The sequence below is a fragment of the Staurois parvus genome, unplaced genomic scaffold (assembly GCF_062004578.1).
Source record: "Staurois parvus isolate SC_StPar_1 unplaced genomic scaffold, SC_StPar_1.0 ptg000020l, whole genome shotgun sequence".
NCBI lineage: Eukaryota > Metazoa > Chordata > Amphibia > Anura > Ranidae > Staurois > Staurois parvus.
Window position 1 is genome coordinate 4,398,411 of NW_028317816.1, and position 19,437 is coordinate 4,417,847.

At 38.0% G+C, this 19,437-nt stretch overlaps 1 protein-coding gene across 2 annotated transcripts in view; it reads left to right on the forward strand.

Moving 5' to 3' along the window:
- The window catches only part of POU6F2 (POU class 6 homeobox 2), a 584,773-nt gene extending 578,151 nt beyond the window's left edge, over positions 1-6,622 (forward strand). For both annotated transcript variants that reach the window (XM_089687113.1, XM_089687120.1), the window contains one exon: positions 1,749-6,622. In XM_089687113.1, coding sequence (XP_089543239.1) covers positions 1,749-2,253 — 505 coding nt within the window. In that variant the 3' untranslated portion in view covers positions 2,254-6,622. The remainder of the gene's footprint in view (positions 1-1,748) is intronic.
- The last annotated feature ends 12,815 nt before the right edge of the window (positions 6,623-19,437 follow it).

The window sequence follows — 19,437 nt, forward strand, 5'->3', positions numbered from 1 at the left end:
AATAAAAAACAAATAAGGTGAAAAGTAGCAACTGTATTTTTATTACTTATACATAAACAAGCACAAATAACATTTCTATATAAGAGAAACATTTGCTGACAAATCATATAATTTGTGTACTCTAGAATATGTGACACCATAATACTAAAATGAAAAGTTATGTTGGATTTTTTATAAAAAAAAAAAAACAGAACAAGTAAAAGATTACATTCACAGGAATGTGAAGCTAGTTCAAATTCATAGTTAGTCTACAGAACAATGGGACTGGCAAGTCCTTCATTCACACATAAAAGAAATCGAACTGACCCTTTAAGTCAGCAGAGAAATTTACAGATACAGCTGAAGTGAACTGTAAACAGACTTGCAAACAACTGTAAAGCTATTGTAAGCATTTATTCCACAGCCACTCTTCTCTTTTAGAGGCTTACTCTCTAAGGGAGGTTTTGAAATTGTTATTTTTTGTTACCATTAAAATCCAGAATGACCAAAAATGTTGCTTGAATTATATAGGGTTGTCAACAAGTTTAGTTGGGTGTCAGCTTCTTATATTTCTCAGGAACTCCAGACATGAGATACCATGACCAAAATTATGAGTTCTGATCAAAAACCACAGGCATGCAAAAATTTCACATACCATGATAGATTCAGATATAAAATAATTTCATAAAAGCTGTAAGAGAATGCCTTCTACTGCAGAGAAGTGTAATTAATGAAATCTCAGAGATACAACATTTTTCTACTTACTACTTTTGGTTGTCCATGAAATTAACATGCAGTTATATTTTAGGGCTTGGCAATTCTGGATAGACTGGTACATATTGTACTTAGCTAAGTTAAGAAAATACATTATTCCCAGAGTCCACCTAATAGAGGAAAAAAAATATGTAAACCCACACCCACTAATTTTATTTTGCCTGCAGTACAACCTGGCATAGCCATGTTCTCTGACAGTCAGAAAGCTAGGCACTGATGATGAATCATTTTCATACGCAGAGGTTTTATAAGCATGAAGGTTGCTTCTAGAAAATCATGCCTTGCTAATCCCAACATAATACTCTAGTTGCTCCTTCTAGAAGTTCAATGATGAACCTCCAGCAGGAGGTCCCATTGCTCTCTCCCACCATCCCATCATGGCCATTATTTTGCAGTGAAACATGATAGGCGGGCAGTGAATAGATATGGTAATGGCTATGAGCCAGCAGGCAGGTAAGATGAGAAGGCTGCCTAATCTAGAGCTAGCATGGGGATTCATTACCTTAAGAAAAGAGCATCCTTACTCAACAAAGTAATATACTATGAAATAAATTGAGTTCTAATCTCCAGTTTGTATAGGATGTTTTCCACACACAAATGCTCATAATCATGCTTTGATTTTCTATAGAAATGTAATATCCTTGAAACCTTTGAAAATAATAAATGCATGTTCTTTCACTAACCCAATTCATTATCATACATATTTTTTGACAATAAACTACACAATTAGAAAACACATTTTCTGTATAGTTGTGTGCATTTTTTGAATGTGTTACTACTCCCATTCTTTTTTCTTTTGTGCAAGCTGTAAAGGATCAGTTTATAGCTTTATGTGCTTGAAAATTTGAAATCATGCATGCATGTCTGCTAATGTGTTACAATGAAGCATATTGTCCTTGTTAACTACCTCTGCCAGTCCATTAGTTAGGCAGGCAGGAAGTCCCACCCTGGCAGAGCAACAGTGTAAGACTCTTCTTTTTCAATTTTCCCCTCAGACACACCATCCTGAGAAGCCACTTTTTCCTACCACAGGAAGCCCAAGAGAACACTATAGCTAGCAGTCTGACAGCCAAACTGAACCCTGGCCTTTTGTATCCTGCCAGGTTTGAAAAGCTGGACATCACCCCTAAAAGTGCCCAGAAGATAAAGCCTGTCCTTGAGAGGTGGATGGCCGAGGCTGAGGCCCGCCATCGAGCAGGTATGCAGAACCTCACAGAATTTATCGGCAGCGAGCCTTCAAAAAAACGCAAGAGGCGCACTTCATTCACTCCGCAGGCCCTGGAGATCTTGAACGCCCATTTTGAGAAGAACACACACCCTTCAGGACAGGAAATGACAGAAATTGCTGAGAAACTGAACTATGACCGGGAAGTTGTCCGAGTGTGGTTCTGCAACAAACGGCAAGCCCTCAAGAACACAATAAAACGATTAAAACAACATGAACCAGGCACAGGAGTCCCAATAGAATCCTTAACAGATTCAATGGAAGATAATTCCTAAAACATTGAGAATGAACTCTTTGAAATGTCTGTTCATCAGCCTTGTAAGTAAAAAAAAAAAAAAACCTAAAAAAAAGGAAAGGTGGACAGAACAATTTATTCATGTGTTCAAGAGTTTTCCAAATACAATGCACAGCACCTAAGTGTGCATGTGTATGTGCTAGTAGCCCTAAACAGAAAAAAAAGACAAAAACATTTTTTTCTATGGACTTCACAAAAACCAAATAACTGTGTTCATTTTTCTGTATATTAAGACAATGTGAACAGTGTTTGAAAACCAAGAGAATCTTTTATCTATCTAAAAAGAAAAACAAGCCTGCCACCTGGAGGATTATTTGTAGACTTTCAGGGTTTAAGCGCTCATTCACTAGAAAATCTTCACTATGAACCAAAGCCAGAAAAATGGTGTTGCAAAACTAGATTGTTGGACTTCTCTAAAATAAGCATCATGATGTGTTTCACATGTTCACTGTCTGTTGTAAGAAAAAGTAAAATTTGTATTTTTTCAGTTATGTTTTATTGCGACACATACAACATTTTAATCACACGAACTCACATATTGTTTGTGGAAACTGTAAAATTACATTTTTTGACTACTATAAGGGGAAAACAGTTTAATTACATGACAACTATGATATGTGGGTTCCATCCTGGCACATGTAAAGATTGAGTTATATTTGGTTCATGTCATACAGTGCCAAATAGGGTTCACCTTGGTGTATGTTGTATGAATGAAAACCTTAGAGAAGAAATAGGGTTTCCACAACTGCGTTCTGCAACCGTTTTCTGTATTTTTTTTTCCAAAGTCTCTTAGCCAAAGAAATTTTTGAGAATCTGGTGAAGTACAAGACAGTTCCTGGATTATACCAAATGGAGGGCTGTTGGAATATTACAGTGTTAAATACAGCAACTTAAAATCATGTGCATTGCTTAATGTGACCAAGATTTTGATTTGTCATGTGCCAATTTTTAACAACAAAAACAACATTTATCAACTAGCTATATTTTTTTCTTTTTTTGTCATTAAACAAGTTAATTGCATGGATGCACAGAAAAACATAATGCACAACTTTAACTCAAAAATGTTACATTCATTTTGTAAGTATATTGACTGTTGACATACCTGTAGAGGATGCAGCCCTACATTTAAACTTTGCCTGAGATGTAATAGAGAGAATCATGCTTTTACAAAGTGTGTCAAATATGTGAGGTATATCATATATCATCAGAAGCTCGATTTAGGACATGTGTACATGGGCTTTGCTTTCCATGCATGCCAATGGGATGGAATATGTAATTTGGCTGAGCTTGATGCAGCTTAGAAGGAGTTGGTTGGAAAGAAACCTGAAGAACCTGTGAAAGTACTTAGAATGATCTCTAAAGTATCTCGAACTGATCTCATATATATTCTGAATGCACCAGAAAGCATGCTGCATCCCCTGTTTAACAAGCCCTCGCTGAAGTGTGAAGTTCAGTAAAATAAACTGAAGTGACCTTGGTCAACATTACTAGAAAGTGCGGTGAAGTGAGCTAGTGTTTATAATGAACATCCAGTTGTGAAAAGGGAGCTCTATTTTTTACCCTGCACAAATGCATTTTTAAAGTGTCCACAAGTTTTCTTCACAGTAAATCGGGCCTGAGATTCCCTTACTTTCCCAACACATCACCTCAATTTACTGCATCTAACACTTCAGCAAGTCATGTCCAGTGTTCCAACCTCAGGGTTTTTGTAGGTTGCTTATGGTACTTAGCAGTAAAAAGACAAGCTTAGGACATGGGGCATTTTTTTCATACTGTATCTCTAGTACTAGTGACTAGCAGCTTTCTGATTACTAGTTTTTGGCTAAATATGTGCATCTTGGCCAGCAATCAGTAACAGTAGATTCCTCATCTACATTCGTAAGCAAGCTAGTTCGACATGCTGTCATAGTATATAATGCCTATTAAAGTGGTATTAAACACAAGAACAAATTGTTTTATATTGCTACTTACTGTATCAGTTTTTAGAGGTGGTGGCTACATTAGGTTTTTCAGGCTTTTTTTTATCATTAATTTTCTCCTGGTGATCTAGCCAGTAATTCTGTTATTTTTTAACTTATTTTAAGCTGTCCAGCAAAAGTGGCAGATGGGTTGAGACTAACCATTTAACACTGACAGGGGTACTTATAATAGTCAGCTTTTATTAGTTTATATCAAACCTTTATCCCAAAAAGACAAAAAAAGTTGCTGTACCTGCTTAAATAGTGTTAGCTGGAGTTCCATTTTATTTGTTAGCCAGGGCCATCTAAATCTGTTAGTGCATCAAACACTATCTTCTCCCTAGATTAATAATGCTGCTGTCCAAAGGTGTCTCCATTGTTCTGTTCTTCACATGGAGTGTTTTACTGGCTAGATAACCAGGTGGAAATGAAGAAAAAGAGTCCATAAAATAACAAATGCAGCCCCCACATTTAGGCCCCTTTCAGACACCCACCATCAGATCCATTTGCTCAGTGGGGGATCTCTCCACTGATCCCCACTGAGCAAGCGGATGACAGGTCTGTGTCCGCTCTGCTCCTGCAGATCTATGTCTGTGTCCTGCAGAGCAGACACAGACATAGCCTACTTTTTCCTATGGGGTATTCGTATAAAAACAGACCACCTGTCCGTTTCCACCCGACTGTCATTTCATCCGATCTGCCAGATGGGTGGAGAACAAATCCCCATCCGTCTGTTTTTGGTGTATAGGATTAGATCAGATGCTGGCAGGTGTCACTTGTCCGCTGACACCCTCCGGTTCATAGAGGTCTATGGATGGTCCGATCGGGTCCGCCTGAAAAACTGAAAGGTGGACCTGATCCGACCATCAATGTGAAAGGCACCTTAAGGATTGGTAAGCTGCAATATTTTATATTTTTGTTTTTGGGTTTAATACCAACTTTAAGCTTTTCTTAACAAAAGATAAAAATGACTTACTTTTGAGTGTACATTAACCCCTCATACTCCTCCCAGCTTTTCAAAGATAAAGTGTATGTAGAGGCAAAACTGTATTGATTTTTGGGATTGGCTAAAATGTAGAAGAATTAGACCCTCTATCAAGCTTGTATTGCTATTTGTGTCATCCTTTGCATTTGTCCTGGTGATTATTGCCAGCAAGACAAAGATAAAAAGTGATGAAAAATCCAAAATTTTAAAGTCTTTACCAGAACAGGAGTTGAAGGTAAATCATCCAAGAGCAACAAATGTTTAGGTGTTTAAAATAATGCTGCCATCATTTGGGTGAATTTTGCTCTACTTTTTGGTTACATGCCTAAGGCAGGAAATAAAGGGAAATCTGGACAGCTAGATACAGACAGCAAACTTTTTGTGGCATTTTTCCTCATTTTCTCCTGATTCCCTAAAGCCCCTTTCACAGAAGCAGACCAATCGAGTTTTTAGGCAGACCTGATCAGACCCTCCATTATCCTCTAGGGAGTGCTAGGTATAAATGGACATGTTTCCATTTACACCTGCCACCATCCAATCTGATCCACCAAAATAGACGGATAGGGATTCTCCTTTTGTCTAGCAGATTGGGTGATCTGTCTAGCAGTTGGGTGTAAACAGACAGGATGTCTAATTACATTCAACCTCCTATAGAGGAGAGCGGGCTGTGTCTGTGTTCGCTGTGCATAAACAGAGCGAACATGGACCACCCATCCACCTGTTCAGCAGGGATCAGCAGATAGATTCCCCCCCTGAGCTAGCGGACTCCTTGTAAAATCTGCCCTGTGTGAAAGGGGCCTAAGACAGGAGATGCAGCAAAATATGACCAGTTAGGTTTTTGCTGTCTGTGGCTATTTGACAAGGGTCTTAACCTTTCCCTACTGTATCAAAAACTAAAAAAGGAAACATTTTGGCTATACATACGCTTTAAATCTTTCATTTGTGTAGAACAGTTTAACAAACATTATTTATATTAAATTAAAATGCTCCAATAATTTTTTTTATAACAGTCCCTTGATAAACACTAATTGCATTCATGCCTTCTTGTTAAACTATTGTGCTAACAAAATGTATTTCAAATTATTTTCTTGGCCAAAACAAATAAAACAGGTAACAATGCAAAATTACAGTATGTTTACCTCACAAATGAATACACCAAAGGTTCCACTTATTTGCCATAGAACTTTTCTTTTTATTTTTGTATTTACACAAACTAATCAAAAAACTGAGTCTGTTACACTGTTATTCTGTTGCAAAAAAAAAAATGCCTATTTTATGCTATTCTTTCAAATTCAAGTAAGGCTGTTATAGTTAGCAGGATGCCAAAAAGCAATCATCTGTGCACTGTGTAACAAAAATGTTGTTGATATGATCTGTATTTATTAAAAACTACTGCTCCATTGAAATCACATGCATTTCCTAAATTAGCACATCACATACATTTAGCCATATAGCCATAAAAGAAATGTTTCCATTTAGAGCCAGTTAACACCACAACGCAGTTTGGTAAACCTGATTTCCGTAAGCATTTCCTGCACTGTGTTCAAAACAAACTCAATTGCAATCTGCAGTTGGTGTCAATAATAAGTTAATGACATCCCAAATGCAGTGCTCAAATGCAGTGCATTTCCCCGCACAGGATCACATGGTACAGAAGTATCATGCAATCTGGTTACAGTGAGTTTCCAAAAGTCGTGTCTGCACTACTTTTAAACCAGTGAGGTGCGATTTCAGCCCACTCAAAATGAATTGCTCAGCACAGAACTGCATGTGAATTGCACAGGAATGTACTGCGTGTTCCAGTGTGAACCGGCTCTTAATTAGCTAAACTTAATTTCAAAGGTGACACAGACTTAGAGTCTTTTCACCAGAATAAACAATGTTTTTAACCATTAAAGGTTTACATAATTTTAGTCCAGAAAGGCCTCATTCATAATGTTTTATGTAGTAAAAAGTACCCTTTAAAGACAGCTTTCTTTTCATCATGGAGAGATTACAACCACTAACATGCAAACAATCAAATTTTTTTTAATGTTTGATAAATTTCTATTTTTTTTTTTAGGATTTTTTTTTAAATATTATGTAATGCTTCCTTAATTGATTTTACTAATTTTGCAGTGACTTTTATGTCATTTACAAATTTATATATATAAACCATAATTGTTTGTAGCCATACACCCCCCCCCTCCCCCTTTTAACTTATTGCATAAAAGCAGACGAGAGAAATTTTGTATAAAAAAAAAAAAAGAAAGAAAAAGCAATCTTTTGTACATTTATTTAATTTGCTAGTGGTCTGTGCTGTTGGATTAAGTAGACTGAATGGATAAATGAGTATTGTTACTGTGTTGCTGTATTTTTTCACTCTGAAATTAAGCATCATACTTTCTACAGTATGACTAGAAATACATTTATCAATTTGTTGATACCTATATCGGTGGAGAGAACAAAGCAGCACATCCACAATTTATTTAGGAAAATAATCTTGCCTTTGTATTTTGCCTTTGTAAAATAACTATCAAAAATATTTTTTTTTCATGATGTATTAACCCCTTGACATTTAGCATCATTGGTTTCACAGCAGTGCCAGTCTGACAAATAGAATAAGGTACAATCTAGTAATTGGATTGTTAAATTTGCCAAAAGATGTTATTACAATCCCAGTCATGTTTTAGGTAAGACCTAGTTATCATATAAGCGCCTATAATTTTTGCCTGGTTTTGCTTTCCTCTGTGCTAAAATATGTATTGTCACTATTTTTTTTGTATATTGCAAATTATTTTTAGAAACTAAAAAGTTATTGCAAGCTACAGTCGATATTTAAAAGAGGAAAATACAGATCTGTAATGTTTGCTGCTTCCCACAATAATTCTGCAACCCTTTCAAAAAAAATCTTATATGACTATATGGGGGATTTTACTAAAACTACATGGTGCAAAATCTGGTGCAGCTTTGCATCTAAACCAATCAGCTTCCAAGTTATATTGTCAAAACTTAATTGGACAAGCTGAAGTTAGAAGCTGATTGGCTACCATGCACAGTGTCACCAGATTCTGAGTGCTCCAGATTTAATAAATCTCCTCCTATGTGTATTTACTATATTATTGTGTGGTATTTTCTTTAAAATCTGGCCTTCTGTAGACATCCAAAAGTCTTGATGCTGCAGCTGGGTGCCACAATCTTGGTGTGATGCTAGTAGCCCCAGCAGACTTAGATCTGTAATTCAAGTGACACTCTACAGTATTCCTCTTTTGCTACCCCCTCCCTAGTAGCTACATAAAAGGTTAAAGCGGAGTTCCACAAGCACTGTAAAAAAATTAAAGTCAGCAGCTACAAAAACTGTAGCTGCTGACTTTTAAAAAACAGCAACTCACCTATCCCATGATCCCGTGGTGTCCTCCCACAGCCTGTTTCACCGGCTGTCCTGTGTTCCCGGCACCGACATATTCAGTGTGGGCACCTGGTTGTGACAGCTTGCGGCAGCCGGGTGCCCACTGCGCATGCTCAAATAGCGCTGTGCTTCCTGAATGGCCCCGTAGTCTTTTGGGATCTGTCACATGTCCCTGAAGACTACAGGGAGGGAGGGGGGGAGGACAACTTCCGCTTCTGATCGCCTAGGCAAAAGTGGGAGCGGGTCCTGTCAATTTCGGGGACCCGATCCCCCTCCTCCCCAAAGGTGCCAATCCTTAATGGGGAGCAGGGAGCCAGTCTTTAACCACTTCCCGACCGGCCGTTGCATATAAACGGCCGGACGGTGGCAGTACAGGGTCAGGTGGCCGTTTATGAACGGCCTCCCCGCACCCTGCTTGTGCGCGCTCCCTGGGAGCGCGTAGCACCACGGTCCGGTGCCCGCTGTGTCCTCGGGACACAGTGAAACACCGATCGTCGGACGGGACCTCTGTACGAGGACCCGATCATGTGATCACTGATTGGCCAATTAGTGATCACATGCAAAGTAGTAAGCAAGATGTCACTTGTGACATCATTGCTTACTACTTGTGAAATCTGTGAATGATCACAGAGGTCACATGGTACAAGCCTATTCACAACAGCCTTGTACCATGTGACAAGCTGTGACCAATCACAGCTCACTCAGTACTTCTCAATGAGTGCAGGAATGCACACAGAGAGAAAGAGAAATGATTGCTTTTACATCCTATATGGGTGTAAAAGCAATCAGTGTAAAAAAAAAAAAAAATCTTCATCACCCCCCCACAAGTAGTACAGTGTCACCATGGTGACACTGTACTGCTAGGGTGACAGTATGTAAAAAAAATAAAATAAAAAATAATAATATAAAAAAATAAAATAAAAATGTAAAAAAAAATGTTTAAAAATTATAATTTTTGGTTATAAACTAATTTGTTTTTTTGTTTTTTTACTAAAAAGATAACGGAATACATTTTGGCAAAGATTTATGATGAAATATTATTTATTTGCAAAATTTTATTAAAAAAAACACTTTTGTTCAAAATTTTTGGACATTTTCATTTACATAGCAAAAAAAATAAAAATCCCAGCGGTGAATAAATACCACCAAAATAAAGCTTTATCTGTCTCAAAAAAATGGTAAAAAATTAATTTGGGTACAGTATTGCATGACTGCGCAATTGTCATTCAAAGTGTGATAGCGCTGAAAGCTGAAAATTGCCCTGGTCAGGAAGGGGGTAAAAGTGTCCGGTCTGGAAGTGGTTAAAGCGGAACGTCCCTTTTTTGGGTGGAACTCCACTTTAAGTAGGTTATGTAAAGAGGGGATCAGCTGAATGAGATGCTGGACCAGCATAGAGAATAGTTAGACAGTACAAGAAGAGGAGAGGGCTATGAAGTGCAAAAGGGGAATAGGCCATACTATTCCCTGAAAAAAACATTTTTCCAGAAGGGAAAATCCATACAATTGTTCAGGGTGATCTGCAGAAGTTACAGACTACTTGTAGACATATGTTAAATCTTATAGATTTTAATACATAAAAATAAATAACTGAATACCCAGCAGCATAAATGTTCAGCATAAAGATAAATGTTTGTAATCAACACTACAGACTTCTAATTGTTTGTGGAACACATTTTCTTAATGATTATTTGCCACAATACTTGCATACTACATATATGTTATTGACTTTCCAGGTATATGTATGAATTATGTTTTCATATCCTTTAAGCTGTACACTGTTGTAAACAAGCCTTTGTCTTTACTTTGACTGTATTGGGCCTCTTGCTCTTAAACAACAGAGATCATTTACTACACCCCAGTAATTCACTATAAGTAAGTGATTAAAAGTTATTTATTTGTGCATCCATAATATTAGACATATTATTTTCTTAACATGAATGTGGATCTGCTGCTTTAAAAAAAAATTATATATATATATATATATATATATATATATATATATATATATATATGTTCTTGCAAAAAGTTCTTGCACTTTTTTTACTCTATATAAAGGTGCAGACACTTTTTGAAGACCCCTCGTGTATGTATATATATATATATATATATATATATATATATATTATACAGTATATATTCTCTTTTTTTTAAGATGCAAATATAGGCAAAAAACTCTTTCTCAAAGTCAAGTTAAGTATCAAATGTTTTGGTTTCTCAACACTGCAATTATAGAAACAAGAGGGAACATCAATGGAAAAAAGTAGAGGCGCATCAAAATACTCAAGCTGTAACCAAAAATAAACATACTAAAAATGCCTTTGCTTGTCTTAATGCTGGACCAAAGTTCAATGTATGTAGGTATATGCACATTGTATACATATGGCTAAATGTTGCTGACAATCTTGCAGTATTAAATGTCACACAGAAAAACAGGACATAAAAAAATGATCATTGTTTCAAAACACTGCTCCAACATTCGTGCATATGCAGCACAAATGGTGTAAACCTGGAAGTAAAATCTTCTTGTAAGAACTAGCACATTATTATGTTTCACTTTTGTTATATGTGTTTTCTTTCTGTGTGCAATTCATTTGTAAAGCCACTGTGAGACACCAAAGGTTCTTCTCTTGTTACGTGCTTAAGATTATCAAAATGGTCAAACACGTTGGAAGAATACACTTCTTTAGTTTCTCATTTCCAGCATTGAATTTAGCAATGAAAAGAGAGCACTGAGAGACAAATTATGTTTCCACAGGAAGAGGAGTTTTATGTGGTGGACTTGTAACCGGAGGAAAAGCAAAAACTATACCGGAAGCTCCTATCTGCTCTGACTCTGAAACCAAAGCTGATTTAACTGCACAGTTTGCTTTAAATTTTATAGACTGGCATAAACTAAAACTGTAATTAATCTAGAGCAATATCTGTATGGTCAGTAAAGCTGCACTTTGTGTATTTCTTAAAAGCTTCAGATCTGTCACTTTTAATTTGTACCATAAAAATAAAGAAATGTTTGACATGAATGTGCTATAACGTTTACTATGGTTTAATAAAATTATGATATAGAGTGTTTACGTAACACACACATACACACACACTGTGCAGCTTTCTTCCTTTTTAACACTTATGTGAAATGTTCTACCTAAAAAATTAAGTGAAAAAGAGTTCAAATGGCTATCCTTGGTCTTTGAATATTGCTCTGAAACTTGCACCAGTGATTACACACTATTGCTGTTTAATATTTGGCCCTGAATAGAAAACAAGGATGCTAGACAGCAGGAGCTACTTGTGTCCTAGCATCCAAGGAACTCTGGAGGCAAGAATTGCCTGCATCCTAGCAACCAAGAAAATCTGGAGGCAAGAGCTGCCTGCGTTCTAGCAACCAATGAAATGTGGGGGGCACACAATGGGGAGGGGAGGGTAAAAAATATAGAGTAGCACAGCTGTCCACCAAGCACCAGAGGCAGCATAAAATGGGACAGAAACAGGTGAGATTGGATGCCTCCTCTGGGTATATTCATCCTTTCTATTTATCCTGGTAACCATGTTCACTGAGACAAAAAGTGATGTGATATACAACATATTACCGTTGTCCCCAGAGGTGAAAGAAAATCTTCCAATGGACAACTATTACAGATACAGTTGTCTAAAAGGGGAAATTCCCTCTTTTAATAGAGATTACTTTTACTTCCAGTTGCACTTCTGGCTCAGGGAGTAAATTCCAATCACCAACTGGACACAGTACACACATTTTGAAGGAGTACATTATTTACACATTCAAGTGAACCTACATTTACTTTGAACACCCAAACAAAAAGTAGATTAATTAAAACAAATATAAATAGTTTTTGTTAATTAAAACTAGCATTAAGTGCTGCGCTATCTGTGTAAAACAGTAAGCCAATCACAAATGTATGCATCACTAAAAAATATGTGCAATAAATAAATCAGTTGTAGTGAATATAAAGTGAAAGTTAAAAAAAATATACTGATAACATGCTTCAATACAGTGCTTATTCAGTTCACATATTGAAATGTTGAGTAATAGTGATAGCCCTTCTTAAATCTTCTGTGTGAATGCAAAAATGATCTATCCCATGCATAACCAGTCTGTGTGCATTAACATGTTATGGCACCGTCTTCCCATGACACCACCATGCTCTCACCACTCTCACCTTGGTAGCGTGACTTACAACCCATGTAAGGTTGTTTAATGCACGTGATGTTTCCAGCGTGTATTGCTCAATCCTCAGATCGCTGTCTGTGCACTTGCAATGGAATCCCCAGAACCTCCTGTTCCTAGGATGCCCGTGTATGCTCTGCAATACTCTTGATGATTAATACATTTGTGATTGGCTTACTGTTTCCCACAGATAGTGCAGCACTTAATACTAGTTTTTGTTTAAGCATTGTGGAAAAACAACACAGTGCTTGTGGTTTCTGGTTTTTACTGTAGTATTAATTTGGTTTGCTTTTGGTTTGGGAGCACAAGTGTTAGTGCTGATTCACACAAGTGCAATACTGATTGAAGCTCAGGTTTCACAGCTGATTGACACAATAGTTGTTCAGCGGTTCAGGTCAGGTTTACATCAGGTTCAGAACAGATTTAGATCAGGATCAGGTCAGGATTTTATCCTGTTACAACAGTAACCAACTGATGACATGTGCATAACAGTTCCCATAGAAGTATTTTTTAGTCCACTCCAGGGGCGGACTGACAACTCATGGGGACTCGGGCAATAGGGGATCATGGGGCCCCTGTGTCCTTGCCCACACTCAAAGAAAACCTATAAAAAAGGTACCAGGGGCATTTCATGTGGCCCTACTGACACCGGGCCCTCGGGAAGTGCCCGAGTTTCCAAATGGTCAGTCCACCCCTGGTCCACTCTAAATCCACACTGCCAGTGCACTGGACATACAGTATGTGAACAGGCACCATAGGAAGAAATGTTATTTCACAGGTCATGCAGATTGGATGCGGTCCAAACCACATCCAATCTGCATATATGTGAACCAGCACTTAATCTTTGTCCAGTCTTTGTGAATGGCTGGATAATTGAAAAAAAAACTCAGCTTGGCACAGTGATAACTGAATGCCAACCCCATTGTACAAGAAAGAAATGAGGAGTGAAACACAGCAAACAGATGATTTAATTTAGTAAAAGCATTTTCCTAATTCGAAACCACTGATTTAACTGTTTCCCAATATAGTAACAATCAAGGCATGCCATGAATAATAACTGTTGCAGTTGTTAGTGTGCTTATGCTAGCCCTCAAGTGAAATATCAAGCCATCAAATGGCTGGTGTCATAGCTGATCATATTTGCAGAACTGTGGCAACTGCAGATCAAACAGAGGCTAAGATATCCGCTTCCTTGGCTGTAAGTAGGAGGGTTTAATTTCAATTTAATATTTTCAGTTAGCTGATTGTGCTCTTTTGCTATCATCTTTGTGTAGAGTGATTGTGCATCTACTGTATATAAATTGTGCTCTGTAGCTGTTTAGTACACTATCATGCACAATTAAATTTTGTCAAACCAGAGCCCATGAGGGCTACTAAAGGAAAGCACATTTTGTTTAACGTTAATATGACAGATAATATTGTTAGCACAATTTTGATATGTATGCTTTTAAAATTGACTTTGCCATTTTAATCACTATGTTGCTGTTTTAACAAAATTGACCAATTGTTTGCAAGTATGCCAACAGTACTGAAACCTCCCAGAGTTTTTTTCCCACCAGCTAACATTAATGGCTTGCCATTTTTGGTATTCTAGTGAAAGGTTGGGTGATTTACTTATAAAGATAAGTAATTTGAGAGTTATGTGCCGGAACCTTTAATGCAGTTCTTCAGTCACTCTGCAAAAAGAAAAAAACAGCTACAAAAACTGTAGCTGCTGACTCAAAAAATAGACAGTCGCCTGTCCAATGATGTGACGCTGTCCTCACTGGGCTGGTTTCCTCACCAGTCTTCGTTCCCTAGTGCCAGCTTGTTGCCTGTGGTTTATTAATTGTGCCCACAGCACATGCGCCAGTCGTTTTGCCCTTTGTGAATGGTTCCACAGCCTTCTGGGACCTGTGGCATGTAGGCAAGAAGGGGGGAGGAGAACCTCCGTTTAGATCACCTAGGTGATAAACCAGGAACCCGCTCCCCCACCCCAAAAATATTTGCCAAATATGTCAGAGGATGGGGGTGGGGAAGGAAGAGTGGAACTTCCCCTTTTGGATGAATTACAAAAACAATATGAATTGATAAAACAGCAAGCTGGTAAGAAAAAATTGAGGAACATCTCAAGGGCTAGTCTTTCCTCTTTGTCTCTGTGATGTCCTTTCCACAAAGGTGGCAGGTTAACCCCTGAAACATCCCTTATCAGTTTTTTTTCAATAATCTTTCTCCATCTGTTTTACTTATCCATACATTTATGGAAGGCCCAAGGGTCAAATTGCTGTTTTCCTTATCCATACTTCTGCAGACGGTTCAGAGGTAAAAATGCTGTTATTTCCCATTATAGCAATTGTTGGGAGACATTTTAAACAATTTAGTACAGGTAAAAGATGCTTGGACAGCAGCACAAAACTGTATATGTACTTCTGATGAAAACAGACCCTCATTGTTGTCACTGGTAAGGCCTACATCAGTATTTTAACTGCTGTTAAAAATGGCAAAAGAAAAAAAAGCCCATACACAAGTTTTGTATGGAGTATACAGTATACAAAGACCTGATGCTTATTTGAACAGGTTATAAGTTAGGTATATAACTGACAAATATCCCCTTCATAGCAATCAAGGTAGAAATAACAAAGAGAACCATGAAATAAAAGAAGTTAAAAACAAAAGTCATGTTAATAGATAGGTAATATAAAGGAAAAAATGACAAAGATTTAAATTGACAGTCATTGTGTACAAATTAGGAATCTGAAAAAGGTAAGAACCAAAGATAAAAGTTCAAAATCAAGAATCCTATTTGTTAAAGGGGTTCAAGTCATAAATTATGTGGAAGATCCTTTCCATTAACTTTAGAGAGTTCATTCTAGCTAGAACATGAGACCATTGGGCTACCTGTGAGCACCAATCCAGGGGTTTAACCCACTGAACTGTGCTAAACAAATTATAAAAAAGCCTTTCATAGTAGGGGTTTACAATAGAGATGAAAGCAAATAGTAGGTACATTGCCATAGTTAAACAAGAAGGTTAACCCACTCCTTGTTTCTAAAAGGGACAAAGAACCCCACAGTTCCAAAAGATGCGTGAGAAAGTTCCCACATCAGGGCTTCCCCTAAAACATGTATTCGGTACCTCACATAAGATGGTATGAAGTGTTTGTAGAGTCAGGTATTATCTGAGTCTACTTGTTGCCAAAGGTGATGAAGAACACCACAATGCTAGAAGATATGGCAGAAAGTCCCCACATCGGGCTGTACCCTAAAACATGTATTTGGTACCTTAGGTAAGATGGCATGGAGTCCTTGGGGAGTCAAATACCATTTTATATGAAGTTTAATAATAGGTTAATGAATCGGTAAAGAGTACATCTGTATAGCTTGTCAAGCATGTCAACCTACTCCTGAAGTGAGTAGAATTCTCTACAAATGGCCTCCCACATCATTTGAGGTGTGTTTTTTGGAAGATTAAACTGATTTAAATATTGATAGAGAAAGTATATGTCACATACCTGGTTGGAGGCCAATGTGATTGGAGGGCTTCCCTTTTGGCTCTGGTCCAAACACACCTGACTATATGGACAGGTATGCCAGGCCCAAAGTAGCATGGGCGTCAGAGGTCTGGATGGCTTATAGTAGTCTGTGGAGTGGGGTTTCATGGACAGTGACTCCGGCAGAAACTGTAGCAGGCAGATCATGCACTGCTGGTATGGGGGTGCAAGGTAGGACCCAGTGGATAGATCTGGATGGCAGGGTAGTCAGAACTTGGTGGAGGTAAGTAGAAGAGATCTGATCTTGAAGCCCAGTCAGGGCCATGCACAATTAAGTGACTGGAAGATGATATGTGGCTGGGAGGGAAGCCAGGGTCATATACTGTATATTAGTAAAGTTCTTGAAAAAATATAACTTTTGAGAGTAGCAACACTTTTTTTAAAATCATATATGGTAGAAGGACTAAAGTTTAGGCATATTTCTGATCCTGGAAAATACTGGGAGATATACAGGTGAAACTCGAAAAATTAAAATATCGTGCAAAAGTTCATTTATTTCAATAATGCAACTTAAAAGGTGAAACTAATAAATGAGATAGACTCATTACACGCAAAGCAAGATAGTTCAAGCCATGATTTGTCATAATTGTGATGATTATGGCTTACAGCTCATGAAAACCCCAAATCCACAATCTCAGAAAATTAGAATATTGTGAAAAGGTGCAATATCCTAGGCTCAAAGTGTCCCACTCTAATCAGCTAATTAAGCCATAACACCTGCAAAGGGTTCCTGAGCCTTTAAATGGTCTCTCAGTCTGGTTCGGTAGGAATCCCAATCATGGGAAAGACTGCAGACCTGACAGTTGTGCAGAAAACCATCATTGACACCCTCCATAAGGAGGGAAAGCCTCAAAAGGTAATTGCAAAAGAAGTTGGATGTTCCCAAAGTGCTGTATCAAAGCACATTAATAGAAAGTTATGTGGAAGGGAAAAGTGTGGAAGAAAAAGGTGCACAAGCAGCAGGGATGACCGCAGCCTGGAGAGGATTGTCAGGAAAAGGCCATTCAAAAGTGCTGGGGACTTTCACAAGGAGTGGACTGAGGCTGGAGTGAGTGCATCAAGAGCCACCACACACAGATGGATCCTGGACATGGGCTTAAAATGTCATATTCCTCTTGTCAAGCCGCTCCTGAACAACAAACAGCATCAGAAGCGTCTTACCTGGGCTAAAGAAAAACAGACCTGGTCTGTTGCTCAGTGGTCCAAAGTCCTCTTTTCTGATGAGAGCAACTTTTGCATCTCATTTGGAAACCAAGGACCCAGAGTATGGAGGAAGAATGGAGAGGCACACACTGCAAGATTCTTGAAGTTCAGTGTGAAGTTTCCACAGTCTGTGTTGATTTGGGGAGCCATGTCATCTGCTGGTGTTGGTCCACTGTGCTTCATTAAGTCCAGGGTCAATGGAGCCGTCTACCAGGAGATTTTGGAGCACTTCATGCTTCCTTCCGCAGACGAGCTTTATGGGGGATGCTGACTTCATTTTCCAGCAGGACTTGGCACCTGCCCACACTGCCAAAAGCACTAAAACCTGGCTCAATGACCGTGGGATTACTGTGCTTGATTGGCCAGCAAACTCGCCTGACCTGAACCCCATAGAGAATCTATGGGGCATAGCCAAGAGAAAGATGAGAGACATGAAACCAAACAATGCAGAAGAGCTGAAGGCCGCTATTGAAGCTTCCTGGTCTTCCATAACACCTCAGCAGTGCCACAGGCTGGTAGCTTCCATGCCACGCCACACTGAGGCAGTAATTGGCGCAAAAGGGGCCCAAACCAAGTACTGAGTACATATACAAGCTTATACTTTTCAGAGGTCCGATATTGTTCTATGTACAATCCTTGTTTTATTGATTGCATGTAATATTCTAATTTTCTGAGATTGTGCATTTGGGGTTTTCATGAGCTGTAAGCCATAATCATCATCAATTATGACAAATCGTGGCTTGAACTGTCTTGCTTTTCATGTAATGAGTCTATCTCATATATTAGTTTCACCTTTTAAGTTGCATTACTGAAATAAATGAACTTTTGCATGATATTCTAATTTTTCGAGTTTCACCTGTATGTATTGAAAAAGGGATGGTATTAGAATGTAATATGGACACTTTAGTAAAGGAGGGTGTGATGAGACAAAATGAAACTCTGTTTAATTGCCTGGCATGTTATTAGGCATTGGATTTGATTTTGTCAAGTTAATCCCTAGACCTGACAGTATATGGAGGATATACATGATAGAAAGTAAAATATGAAGTGAAATCATAGGTACAGACAAAATAGTAAAACACCAGCACTCATACAGAGTTTGTGTTCTAGCTGATCCTAATGTTTACATTTTTTTTTGCAAATGCCAAGGACCCTATGGTGAAAGCAAAAAGAAGAAACCATATATAGATAATATAAGATTTAGGTAGGGTCAAAGGTCTTATGTCAAGACTCAAAAGCCTTTTGGCATCTTAAGCTCGATTAGTGAAAGAAAATGGTGGAAAGAAAAGAAAATTATATGCTCTGACCTGCCTTAAAGATGTGTCTGAACAAGGGGTGTCAAGAATAGCTTGTTGTTTAACAGTAAGTGCTGGGAGAGGAATGTTATCTAACCATGATAATATTAGGTCTGAGGCCACAGATATGTGGGAAAAAGTAATCTGCTATGGAAGGATTCAAAAAAACCTCAATACTTCTTTGGGATGGCCAGGATCACATAGAAACAAATCACTTTTGTGTGCACAAAAAGACATAAGGGGTGATTTACTAAAACTGGTGCACACAGAATCTAGTGCAGCTGAGCAAAGAAACCAATTAGCTTCTAGGATTTATAGTCAAAGCTTAATTGAACAAGTTAGAAGCTGATTGGTGACTATGCACAGCTGCACCAAATTATGTGTTATCAGTTTTAGTAAACCTCCCCCAAAGTCTGTTAGAAGTTGGTAAAACATTCTGGTCATGCATTAGTGTACATATATGTGGCTCAGGTATAAGCAGGTGGATATCAGGTACACATACCCAGTTTTGAAAAAGCGATTGTCCTGATAGAATCAATAGCTCAATACAGTAAAGTTGTTGCCAAAGAAAAAGATCATGCTATACAAGGCTCTTGATGTATTAATCATTAAGTTTAAGTGGCAGT